The sequence below is a fragment of the Ailuropoda melanoleuca genome, chromosome 8 (genome assembly GCF_002007445.2).
Source record: "Ailuropoda melanoleuca isolate Jingjing chromosome 8, ASM200744v2, whole genome shotgun sequence".
NCBI classification, from domain to species: Eukaryota; Metazoa; Chordata; class Mammalia; order Carnivora; family Ursidae; genus Ailuropoda; species Ailuropoda melanoleuca.
The window spans coordinates 3,449,824-3,463,196 of NC_048225.1; the positions used below are offsets into that span (position 1 = coordinate 3,449,824).

The 13,373-nt window shown below is 38.5% G+C and overlaps 1 protein-coding gene across 10 annotated transcripts in view; it reads left to right on the forward strand.

Annotated features, from left to right (window-relative positions):
• The window catches only part of GRIA4 (glutamate ionotropic receptor AMPA type subunit 4), a 368,862-nt gene that overhangs the window by 256,822 nt on the left and 98,667 nt on the right, over positions 1-13,373 (forward strand). For all 10 annotated transcript variants that reach the window (XR_004626994.1, XM_034665671.1, XM_034665670.1 and 7 more), the window contains exon 5: positions 4,418-4,602. Coding sequence is in view for 9 of the 10 variants with exons in the window: in XM_034665671.1 (XP_034521562.1) it covers positions 4,418-4,602 (185 nt within the window). In the remaining variant the exon portion in view is untranslated. The remainder of the gene's footprint in view (positions 1-4,417; positions 4,603-13,373) is intronic.

A 13,373-nucleotide genomic window follows, 5' to 3' on the forward strand; every position in this document is an offset into this window, starting at 1 on the left:
TAATTATTAAAAAAAAAAAAAAAAAAGAATAAATGCGGTAGTCACAGTTGCCAATGATTTTAACCCAGCTACAAGGCTGGTTACTCCTTCTCTGTGCTGAGACCTTGGAGTCCAGACAGGAGCCTTTGAACATGGTATTTTGGTGCTAAGCTGCTTTGGAAAGAGTCCAAACTAAATGGTTGCTAAATCTGTTCGGCAGTTCCGGCATGGTGGCATTGGGTGCAGCGTGGATTCCAGAGCCTCGTCCTTCTCTAAGACTGAGGTTAATACACAGCGCAGAGTATACTTCCAGGCATACACACTAGTGTGTGGGATGCCGGGAACTGTGCCCAGACCGGAGACATCAGTAGTATAGCGGTGGGGACCTGCATAGCCGTTCGCAAGGGTGATGGGAGGGCTTGTACTTGGAGTAAGCACCAGAGGCTGCTTTGTCCCTTTGACGCTTCTCCTTTTGATGCTCCTCGAACCCCCCACCCCCACCATGGGACAGACCCAGTCCTCTCCTCTCCACACTGGTTCCCACCACCACCACCTTGGTGTTCTGCGTCCCGTGTTTATCATTTTGGTTCCCATGACCTAGGAGTTTCTCCATCCCATATTCATCATAATGACACGCCCTTCATCTCATTACTTCATTATCCTGGTGACATTCCTTGATCATGTCTACACTCTCACCTCTTCTCACTTTCTCCTCAGTCTCTCAGCCTTCTGAAGTAACACTTCTGCACCCAGCGTTGCACGGACGCGGCTCCTGCTGAGCGCACCAGTGAACTGCTAATTCAGAAGCACTATGAGCACTCTTCGGTCGTTATCGAAGTGAAGTTTTTTTAACAGCTTATCGATAACTCTCTTCTGTTTGAAATTATATCCACCCTGACATAAATTTCTCCTGATTCTCCTCCTGCTCCTGTGTGTGCAGATAGTTGAATCAAATAACTCTTGAAAGAGAGAACATCAAATAAATAAAACCCAGCTTGTGTTGCCAGCAGCCACATCTCTGGATGGTTCTACTCATCCAAAATAGGTCATTCCCCAGGGATAATAGAAGCATCGTTGCTGCGCACGGATGCAGTAACTCGGTACAGCTTACATCACTGTGATCAATTATCAGCATAATTGATAATATCATTACATGGCATCAAAACATTTTAAACAATATTTGTATGTGTAACAGATAGTGCTCTTTAATAACTATGGAAAGCCTTTAATTACTTACCGTAATACAGTGATGTGATTTTGTCCATGGTACACTTTTACCACTATTCTAATAAAATTATTATGGTTGTTTATATAGTAGTATGTAATGTGTGTAATGGTTAGTTACTTAGTAAGTGACTAGATAGTTAATTCCTTGTAGAGACAAGAATCATGTCTTTATCTTGGCAAACCTTAAAGGATCTTGGATATAGTAGGTTTTCAGTAAATTATATTGAATTAAAATGTTAGGCAGCTTTTTAAAGTCAAAGTGAGACTTAAAAGATCCTTCACAGTAGTGAAGTCTCCATTGGTCTTGTGATATGCACGTAACACTGCAGTATTCATGGCCAACAACATCGCATTACGGATTTTCTAGTAACTAGGAGATACAGATCATAGCCGGATGTAGAATTAGTATGACATGACTTGTGATTTTCTAGTTTATATAACAGCTAAGTTACATAACCACAGATTCAACAGCACTATTTTCTCCAAGTCACAATATATTCCCAACTATCTTGGCAAATAAATAAGACACACACATCTGAGTAGCAATGAACAAGAAAGTGTATGAAATCAAACATAGCTTATAAAAGAATTCAAGCTTCCAACCTGTAACTGCATGTCCTTTGCACTACATTGAACAGATGCCGTTTATTTCTGACTGTGATTAATGGTTCTTCTTAAGCAGCCAACTTTCTTTGCCATTTAATAAAGATTGTGTCGTAGGGTTTTGTCTTATTTCAGTTCTAGTGTCATTTGTAAATCTGACAAATCAGATAGCGAAATGTTGAATTTGAATTGTAGTTTTGGTTTGTTAGTCTGAATCTTGAAATATCTCTTATGCAAATGGGAACACATACATGCATTTCATCAGAAGGTTTGTGTCTGTACATTCTGTAAAGGTCCTGTAGGCAGGAAAATAACAACCTGGATGCCTAGGAGTGACGTGAAGCCTGATAACCACATGATGCCAAAAATTAAAAAATTAATAAAATGCAGTATATAAAGAATATGCCAAGCTGTGAATTGATCCCAGGACCCAGGACTACTACTGTGATGTGTGTGGCCAGTATTTATCATTTCTTACAACATGCAAAAAAAAAAATCAAACGAAATGTCTTTGAATTATTTTGGTATGACACTAAATAAAAGGAGGAAAAGTAAGATGTCAGTTGGAATTTTTTAAAAGAACGTGCTCGTAGGTGTCAAAAATGAATAAAATGAACCCTGCCTCGCTTCCTATCAGAGAGCAAGTCCCTAGAGCAGAACACATGAGTCATGATCTACATTAAGAGAGCACTCAGACGGTGCTGTTACACAAGTGTCAAACCACAAACAAGGGGCTTGGGGTGGGGGCCAAGAGGGTCTAGGTAAGACCCGAAAAGATAGTCACGGGCGTGCATTACAGACGGGAAGACTGTATGGAGCACTAGATAGACCAGAATAATTGCACAGTAATTAACATGCCCTCTGTCTTCCTCTTTGGGGAATTTTTTTTTCATTTAGATAAAAATGAATCCTGACTGCCACAGTATTTCATTTGTCAGGATTATCAGGTAATTTATATTTCAAATATGATCTCATCATCAGTTCCATCTGTTGATATTAACCGAGCATCCGTAATGTTTGAAACTCTGACTTGTAGAATATATACCTGAAAATCAGAATCCTTGAATCTGAGAGACTCCTACAAATCAGAAACCTGAATAAATGTGTTCTTATCTTGCAAGTGCTGTGTATTCATTTTAAGTCGTCCCTTTTAATCCACCCGGTCCACACTCTGACTCCAGGGACCAAGGGAGGGAGAAACCGCAGTCAGCTGCTGTAGGATGAGCTCAAATCAGTGTCAGACCTTCTTAAAGAGGGTGGGCATATTTTTTTATGCTAAGCACCAAGTGGAAAAAAATCACTGGCTGGTATACCAGGCTCTGATTCTAACCGGTTCTTAGTTATTGGCTATTCATAATTTCAAAGACTTTTCCCTTCTTACATGCCATTTGAAAACTGAGAGCTGGAAAAAGCAAGATTTCAGGACAGTGTTGGCATGAAGAAACACTCCAGGGGCTGTGTTCCTAAGTTTGTCCCAGCTTCCTTAACCCAGACACTAAGACCTCCGACTTCCCTTCCCTTCTGTGCTGGTTGATGCAGAGAGATGTGGACCAACAACAGGGCACTGACCACCCCATTCTCTGGAAGACTGTCTCCAGCTAATGAACACGCCCTTCTCAGCAAGTTTGGATGTCTTTTCAACCTTCAAGACCCAGTGCAAGTTGTTTCTCCTCTTCCTTATGTCCCAGCCAGGCAAATTTAACCAAACCTTCCCTTGGGCCAACACTCGATGTTGAATACAGCTATTACTACAGTGTCTTAAACTGAGTTGCATTTGTTTATTTGAATGTCTTTTTTGCCTAGTAGATTATGAGTTTGAATACCTGGTGCCTCACCTAGTAGCTGCTCAATTCACCCAAAATCCACATCCCCCTGCTAAGAGACAGAGTTAAATAATGCCTCCTCCATTCACAATAATGGGTCCTCAATAAATACTGTTTCATTGGTTTTTAATATCATCCTTTCCATAGCTGAACCCAAAAATGTCCTTACTGCCTTGCTCAAAGGGAAAGTCAAAACAGTTGTTCAAAATTAATTCTGTCTAGTGAGTAGAATTAGCAAGAAGAATTTATGAAATTCTTATTGACTACAGGTAGTACCAAATTTGGTTTTTGGTTTATTTCATCAAAAATATGTCTAAAGCAATGTAATGTTCTCTAGTAGAGGGATTGTGAGAGTTTATTCAAGGCATGGTGTTCTTCCTTCATTTGAGCAATATTTTTTTTTTTTTTTAAAGATTTTATTTATTTATTCGACAGAGATAGAGACAGCCAGCGAGAGAGGGGACACAAGCCAGGGGAGTGGGAGAGGAAGAAGCAGGCTCATAGCGGAGGAGCCTGATGTGGGGCTCGATCCCACAACGCCGGGATCACGCCCTGAGCCGAAGGCAGACGCTTAACCGCTGTGCCACCCAGGCGCCCCTGAGCAATATTTTTAACAGGTGTTTCCCCAAGTAAAGAAAGCAAAAACCACTCAGATTTTTTAGTTTCTAAGCATTTATTGTATATTTGCAACATAAAAATGTTGACATAGACTCAGTGCCTGCATAAGTTATTAAGGAGGAGTAAATATATTTTTAGTAACCCTTCTGGATTTCTTTCCCCACTAGGGTACTCAATACTTCAAGCTATTATGGAAAAAGCAGGACAAAATGGTTGGCATGTCAGCGCTATATGTGTGGAAAATTTTAATGATGTCAGCTATAGGCAACTTCTAGAAGAACTTGACAGACGACAAGAGAAGAAATTTGTAATAGACTGTGAGATAGAAAGGCTTCAAAACATATTAGAACAGGTAAGTCCTGGATTTTATATTATTATTACCCTAGGCCTTCTACAAAAAGTTGACTTTTGATTTACTTTTTCCCATCAACATTTTCTCCAAACCATTTAGTCTGAAGTGCCGAGTTCAGGAATTTTCATTCCATGATTCATCTCCAAGACTAAATCATAATCCTTTATTACCAAAGGCCATTTTGGTTCGTAGGTCTCAGTGCAGTGAGCAGCACTATTTCTCACACACTTTAAAGACCTACCATAGCAAGGGCCTTTTGTGAATCACCAAGAGCTCTTGGACTCCTACGTTCATAAACATTAATTTTGAAGATTAATGCCATCTAGGGTCTTAGAAAGTTTTAGTATTCATGACTGTGTGCCTTTTCTAACCTTTAGAAAAATAGCTACATGAGAACTAACAACATGAAGTAGTAAAGCAATGAAATAAAAGAAATTTAAATGGCGTACTTGTGCGTGACATAGCTGCTTCTAGATGTTTTAGCACATGACCACCTCAGTGAAAATGGTTTTCAACTCTTGTCACAAATGAAGACTCCTTTAATAAATCTTTCAATAAATGTTCGTTGATTTGATTTAAAGCACACAGGAAAAGGTAAAATTGAGCTTTGTTATTGTGTGAAATGATAGGAAAATATCAAATAATGGGTAACATTTGCCTTCCCCTAACCCTGCGTCTCGTAAGCTTCAAGCTGTGATTGCCCTGAAGTTGTAGTGAATGAGTGCCACCTAGTGGTTTCAGAAATGTGTGCGCCTTCTTTACCCGCAGTGAGCCGTCCTGGCTAAGGCAATATGGTAGCATGTTTTGTGGGTTACTTTGCTACATACAGTTTGTGTAATAATATGATTTGACTTGTAGTAGTAGACTTAGCAATTTTTAGGTTTATAAATTAAGTACTTAACTAGAAAAATCGAAACCGAAATATGTTTCAGAGATTCCTCCTTCAGATCGAAGGGCCCTAGGCTGGATGCTTTTCAAGTTTCCCTCCGCAGCTGTATCAGAATTTGTAAAAGTTAAAAGTAAAAAAGCATGCGGTATTTCTTTTCAAGGTCTGGTGAAGCCAGTCTGTACTGTAAGATGAAATGACAGTATTCATTTCCTGTTAACTTTTCACAGAAGAAAAAAAACTTGATTGAAGAAATATATTTATATTATAGTGGAAGACATTCATTATAAACCCATATGTCACTCAGGTTTATTCCTGAGGAACTTCAAAAAAATCATTAAGGTTGTAACTGTTCAAGGTATATGGGATTTTTAAGCGTGTATTTATGGAATCCAAGAAAAAACTTTCTTACTTTCTTAAGCAAGGCAGTCACTTCAGCTCAAACTCTGCTCTCCCTCCCTCCCACCCCCGTGTTGAGAGTTTGAGTTGTTTGATGTGAACAACTGAAGCTTTGTAAATACCTCCTCATGAATCCCACAGAGCAGTCAATTCTGAGAACTGCCTGGATTGCCAAGTTCCTGTCAGAGGGCGAGGAAGGCTCAGAAAGACCCTCCACTTAGCACCTGTGCTTAAAGACTGTGTCTGGAGAAGGCAGTGGAGAGCCTATGGCACACTGACCCATTTCAGAGACTTAGCTGGTCCCTGAGCAGAGAATCTGCGTGCCCCAGAGCTTTAGGTAAACTCTTACAACAAGCCTTAAAGAAAACCTTGCCAGGGGAACAGACAGCTTTTTTTTTTTTTTTTTTGGTCATCTCAAAAATACTGTTTTTATATTCTTAGCCTTACTGAGATATGACTAACATATAACATCGTGAAAGTGTAATGTGACAGTATGGTAATTTGATACACTAATAGATTGTGAAGTGTTTACCACAGCAGGACCGGCAAATGAACAATTGTTTTTCTTCACATAGTTACCATTTTTGATGGGGGGGGATGAGAATATTTAAGATCTATTCTCCTAACAACTTTCAGATATTTAATACAGTACTGTTAACTATGGTCGCCGTGCTGTACAATAGATCCCCAGAAGCTAGAAAACTGAGTGTCTACCTTTTCTGTGTCTCTTCTTGCTGAATTCTAAGAGGTTTCTTTTCTCTCGTGACTGCATAGTAATAATGTGACTTTGTCCCTTTAAAATGCCGCTCAAGTATAACCCTAATCAATTGCACAGTGCCTACTGTATTATGAGAATATAACATATTCTAAATTGTCCTATAAAATTTTCCCCAAGAAAAGATGTTTTCTGATCCTGAGCATGATATTTTTTTACTACTGATACTTTACTACCTTATAGCTCTAAGCCACACTTTGTTTTTAATGTTTCTTGGTTTTACTCTTGGCTCATCCAAACACAAGAGCTAATCCAAACCGTGTCAGAACTTTCTACATGTACTTTAATACCCCTGTATTTCTGCAGCCTCTTTAATCAGTTGACATAACAGTGGAAGACCGTTTCAGAGATCAACCAATGCCTTTTTTTTTTTTAAAGTAAAATGCTAAATAATCTTGATCAGAAAAATGCTTTTGAAAACACTTCATGTTGGCGTGCTACCAGTAACTACTTTGTGGATATTTTAATTTGTATCATTTTTCAAAAATATAGCGGAAATGACTCCCACAATTTTCTCTTAAAATTTGTGAATGGACAAGTGTGTAGAGAACCATTTCATCTTCTGCGCATGTTTTCCAAATTATTTTTATGCCATGAACTAATTAGTTCTTGTAAATGTATTACTGTTTATTTTTTTAGCATCTCTTTTCTTTAATCACTGTCCAGAAGAGTTATAGAATGTATCTGAAGTTTCAAATTAAAATCAGTTGTTTTCAGAATTTTACAATGTCTTTTTAACTTAATTATAAATATTCTAAGGCAATAGATCGCAAACAATAGTAGGCTTAAAAATCACTCGGGGTGAGGTGTCAGCTTTGCTAAAAATACAGAATTTTGTCCCGATCTTTAGATAGTTAGCTTAAGAAAGTCTGGCCTGGGACCCAAAACACTACCATAAAAACAAAATTGTAACTAGAAATCTGTCATAAGGACAGCAGCAAAACTAGATGTAATATTATGAAAGCTAAAATTCTTTCTATAAAAGGTAAGTTAATGCTTCATATCTATACTTCTAAATGTGTGCTTTATCTTTATTTTTTGTTTCAATGGGTTTATTTTTTTAGTGTTTCAAGTTTTTATTTAAATTCTAGTTAGTTAACATATAGTGCAGTATAGTTTCCAGAGTAGAATTTAATGATTCCTCACTTATAACACCCAGAGCTCATCACAAGTGGCCTTCTTAATGCCCATCACCCCTCCAGCATATCCCCTGCCCACCTACCTCCCTCCAGCAACCCTCTCTGTTGTCTACAGTTAAGAGTCTATTATATGCTCTGCCTTCTTCTCTTTCCTCTGTTTTGTTTCTTAAATTCACATGAGTGAAATCATACGGTATTTGTCTTTCTCTAACTGCCTTATTTCACTTAGCATTATACTCTCTAGCTCCATCCATGTCGATGCAAATGGTAAGATTTCATTATTTTTATGGCTGATTAATATTTCAGTGTGTGTACATCTTCTTTGTCCATCCATCAGTCAGTGGACACTTAGGCTGAATCCGTAGTTTGGCTCTTGTAGATAATGCTGCTATAAACATCAGGCTGCATATATTCTTTTGAATCAATCTCTTTGTATCCTTTGGGTAAATATCCAGTAGTGCAATTGCTGAGTAGTAGGGTAGCTCTATTTTTAATTTTCTGAGAAACCTCCACACTGTTTCCCACAGTGACTGCACCAGCTTGCATTCCCACCAACAGTGTAAGAGGTTCCCCTTTCTCCACCTCCTCACCAGCGTCTGTGGTTTCCTGTGTTGTTAAATTTAGCCATTCTGACAGGTGGGAGGTGGTATCCCATTGTGTATTTGATTCGTATTTCCCTGAGGATGAGTGATGTTGAGCATTTTTTTATGTGTCTGTTGGCCATCTGTATGTCTTCTTTGGAAAAATATCTACTCATGTCTTCTGCCCACTTCCTAACTGGATTATTTGTGTGTTTTGTTTTTTTGGGTTTTTTTTTTTCGGTATTGAGTTTGATAAGCTCTTCATAGATTTTGGATACTAACCCTTTATCAGATATGTCATTTGCGAATATCTTCTCCCATTCTGAAGGTTGCCTTTTAGTTTTATTGATTGGTTCCTTTGCTGTGCAAAAGTTTTTTTATCTTGATGAGGTCCTGATAGTTCATTTTTGCTTTTGTTTCCCTTAATTGAGGGGACATATATAGTAAGAAGTTGCTGCGGCTGATGTCAAAGAGGTTGTTACCCATGTTCTCCTCCAGGATTTTGTTGGGTTTTTTTGTCTCACATTTAGGTCTTTGATCCATTTTTGAATTTATTTTTGGGTATAGTATAGGAAAGTGGTCCAGTTTCATTCTTCTGCATGTGACTGTCCAGTTTTCCCAACACCATTTGTTGAAGAAACCATCTTTTTTCCATTGGATATTCTTTCCTGCTTTGTTGAAGATTAGTTGACCACACAGTTGTGGGTTCATTTCTGGGTTCTCGGTTCTGCTCTGTTGATCTATGTATCTGTTTTTATGGCAGTACCATACTGTCTTGCTGACTATGTCTTTGTAAGATAGCTTGAATTCTGGAGTTGTGATGCCTCCAGCTTTGGTTTTCTTTTTCAAGATTGCTTTGGCTATTCGAGGTCTTTTGTGGCTCCATAAAAATTTTAGGATTGTTTGTTCCAGCTCTGTGAAAAATGCTGGTAGTATTTTGATAGGGACTGCATTGAATGTGTAGATTGCTTTGGGTAGGAAAACATTTTAACAATGTTCTTCCAATCCATGAGCATGGAATGTTTTTCTATTACTTTGTGTCTTCTTCAGTTTCCTTCATAAGTGTTCCATAGTTTTCAGAGTATAGCTCTTTAACATCTTTGGTTAGGTTAATCCCTAGGTATCTTAGGGGTTTTGGTACAGTTGTAAATGGATTGATTCCTTGATTTCTTTTTCTGCTGCTACATTATTGGTGTGTGAAAATGCAACAGATTTCTCTGTGTTGATTTTGTATCCTGGAAGTTCACTGAATTTGTGGATCAGTTCTAACAATTTTTTTTTTGGTGAGTCTTTCAGGTTTTCTACATAGAGTATCATGTTATCTGTGAATAGTGAAAGTTTGACTTCTTCCTTGCTGATTTGGATGCATTTTATTTCTTTTTGTTGCCTGATTGCTATGGCTAGGACTTCAAGTACTACATTAAATAACATCGGTGAAAGTGGACATCCCTGTCTTGTTCCTGACCACAGAGGAAAAGCTCTCAGCTTTTCCCCACTGAGGATGATATTAGCTGTGGGTCTTTTGTATATGATGCTGAGGTATTTCTCTCTATCCCTACTTTGTTCACGGTTTTTATCAAGAATGGATGGTGTACTTTGTCAGATGCCTTTTCTGCATCTATTGAAAAGATCATATGGCTCTTCTCCTGTCTTTTATTAATGTGGTGTATCACATTGATTGATTTGTGAACATCGAACCACCCTTGCAGCCCAGGAATAAATCCCACTTGATCGTGGTGAATAATTATTTTAATGTACTGTTGGATTTGATTTGCTAGTATCTTGTTGAGAATTTTTGCATCCATGTTCATCAGGGATATTGGCCTGTAATTCTCCTTTTTAGTGGAGTCTTTGGTTTTGGAATCAAGGCAATGTTGGCCTCATAGAATGAGTTTGGAAGTTTTCCTTCCTCGGATTGCTATTTAAAATAGTAGTTAGCCATTCCAGCATCTCAAAACATCAGTTTCAAAACAACTATTTGAGAATGTAGTTTAAGGTAAATTGATTTTTCTATCCTAAATTACACCATAGGAAAAAATGGAAGAATTTATATAAATATTACCCACTGAGCTATTAAGGAAATAAAAATATAACAAAACTACAAAGTTAGACTTATTGTCACATTGTTTGTATGAGGCTGCAATAAGACAGCTTCCATTTTTGGCCTTCTAACTCCATTTAGCAGTTTGGTCCACTCATCTGCAGAAAATAACTCAGAAAAAAAAAAACTAAAAATACTTTGTGAATATTTGCTGAATTTGTGATCAGTTATTGAAAGTGTCAATTTTTACTTTAATATACTATGTTGGACATTAGCAGTATTCATCTTACCTAGTTTCTTCCTCCAACAACAGTCAATTATTTTATAGAATAGATAAAATAATATAGCTGAAATCAAAAGAATTGCTTTCATATCAAAATCAGTGCTTTATTGTGGGAGCCTTTTCATATATTATTTTATTTTCACACATATCCATTAATTTTAAATCTTCACCTCAATTACTTCCAAAGAGTCCTGAGGAAACTCTAAGACCTTATCAATTGAATACTGAACTGCCAAACTGATTCATATGTTTAACCTAGTAGCAAAAAGGCAACAAAATTATAATGTTTCCAAAAGAGATGAATATTTTCACTTTTGAAGAAATGGATAAGAAATCTTCCATTGTTTATTTTTAAAAAACAAATGGAATAATTTAATGTTTGTGATTCTGCTTCTTACTGTCAATAAGGAGCATTAGACCAAGATGATCTTAGAAAATCTTGATTGCTCTAAAAGTTAATAACACTATTTACAGTAAAGACTTCCTGGTCATTGCATTCGACCCTGAAGCAGTATATAATTTTCCTCGTGGGATTCACCTTGAAAGGAAGCACAGAGTAAAACCTCAGTCAAGGGCCCTTTCTGTACATTCATTCTTCCTACTGATATTTAGAGTGTCCACATGAGGTGTGGTGCCATGCTTCGCTGAAGATAAAGCAATGAGCGAAACAGGTGCATTTTCTGCCCTAGTTAGAACTCTTCTCTGGCTAACTACGGTTTAAACCAAAAGCATTTGCTAAAATCCTACTAAAATACATTCTTTCCATTAGAAATATAGTACGTAGAAAGTGATCAAGGATCTCATAATGCCTTGGGGATTTTGTTACTGGTGCAGTTCTTACTGAATACGTGATGGTGTCAGAGGCATTCGGCAGAGAACTGGAACTTCACCAGCCCAAGAGCGTGCCATGCATGTATTTAAGAAGCCCCACCAAGTACTTACTGGGGAGGAGATGACAAGGACTGACCTTACAAGATGAAATAGTCGTTTAGCAAAAGAATTGAGAAATTGGCTCATAGGCATCTCAAACTGCCTCTTTATCACACACCTCACATGTAATTGGTGCTTCTTACTGCAGTATTCCCCCTTTCACTATACAAAAGGGAAATTCAGGTTTCCACTAGACACAATGGGACTCTCAAAAAATTGGCAAAGCTAGTAACCTTCCTATACTGTTTGCAAATTAATCAGAAAAGCCTAAAAGTGACCTCTGGGAGGTTTATTGCCTCACCAGAGGAATCCAGTAATCCTGCCTCAGGGCACAATCAACTGGAAAGAGGGAAATTTCTGACAGACAGAAATGTGGCCCTTTGCACCTAAGTGGTAAAATGTGCACAAGGCCTCAGTTAACTTTATTCTAAGTCCAGGGCTGCCTCCGTGGCTAGCCCCACACAAATGAGAGGTCAGGTGCAGACAGGATTTTTGGCAAATTGCCAAACGTATGGCAACAGATAATGTCTGTTTATCTAGAATATGAGATAATATGTTTTCAGACGTCTCTGACATAAACAACTGCACTAAATCTAGAACTCTACCCACCTCCACTTCCAAAAACATCTCTGACTTGAATAAAGCATCAAAAAGAGCCAAAGGCTTAAAGAGCCTGCCTCCATATGCCGTGAGTGGTTGAGTCATTATCTAGAAGGGAAGGGACATTTTATTTACTGGCTGATGACCATAGGGTCGTTTTTTTTAACACTAAGACCCCCCCCCCAAAAAAAAAAGCATCTTCAAAAACAAAAGTTTAAGAGACAGAGGAGCCAAAAAAAGAAAAAGCACGGAGACAAGGAAAGCTAGCTTCAGTCAGGAGTAGTCACTACAGAAGAGGCCTCATCACTGGGGAAAATGGCTTTGATTATTTGAATGGTCTAGAGAGGGATTAAGGGGCGTGCATTGTGACAGCAGTGGAGACAGGACGGTCCTGCAGTTGGTCCCTAATACATCATCCAAGGCCGGACATCTTCCAGGCTCAGTGGTGCTGAACACAGACGAGCAAAAGGTGGCCCCTACACTGGGCACGCTTACACCCAGACTGGGGCTCAAAAGGACAAGTGCAGCATGGCCAGACAATTTCTGATGGCTTCAGAATTAAAAGTATTACAACATGTGTCAGGAACTCAGAAAATGTGGTGACTCAGTATAACCCAGACATGCTTCACAGGGAAGCAGACATGTACATTGAAAATGCATTATTTTCCCAGGAGCAGTGGAGGGGTAAGGATATTCCAGACAGAAACAACTGCAAGGACAGAGTTCTGGAAGAGCTCACAAGGATATCCCATATCCTTCTGTGTGATAACAATTGGCTGGGGGTGAAGGCAGCAACCAGAGTAGAGCCATAATGAAACATAAAGCTGTAAAGACTCCAGGCAGCAGGACCAGGGAATCCTCCTACTGCATTTAGCTGCCTGTCTTTGTTGTGGAAATCTTATCTCCCTCAGAGCACGGTCTGTATTTATCATTTACCAGTATATCCCCAGTGACATGAAAGGGGATCTAAAAAAATTGTTGAATAAATGAAAGTCCGAATGAGCTTCATTTGAAGACACAGGCAGGAGGTATGTCTTTTATGTGTGTAAAGGATGAGCAGCCAGCAGCACCTGAAGGTTCTGGAGGTGAGCCCTCAATTACCAGAGCTTTCTTTTTTTTTTTTTTTTTTTTTTTTTT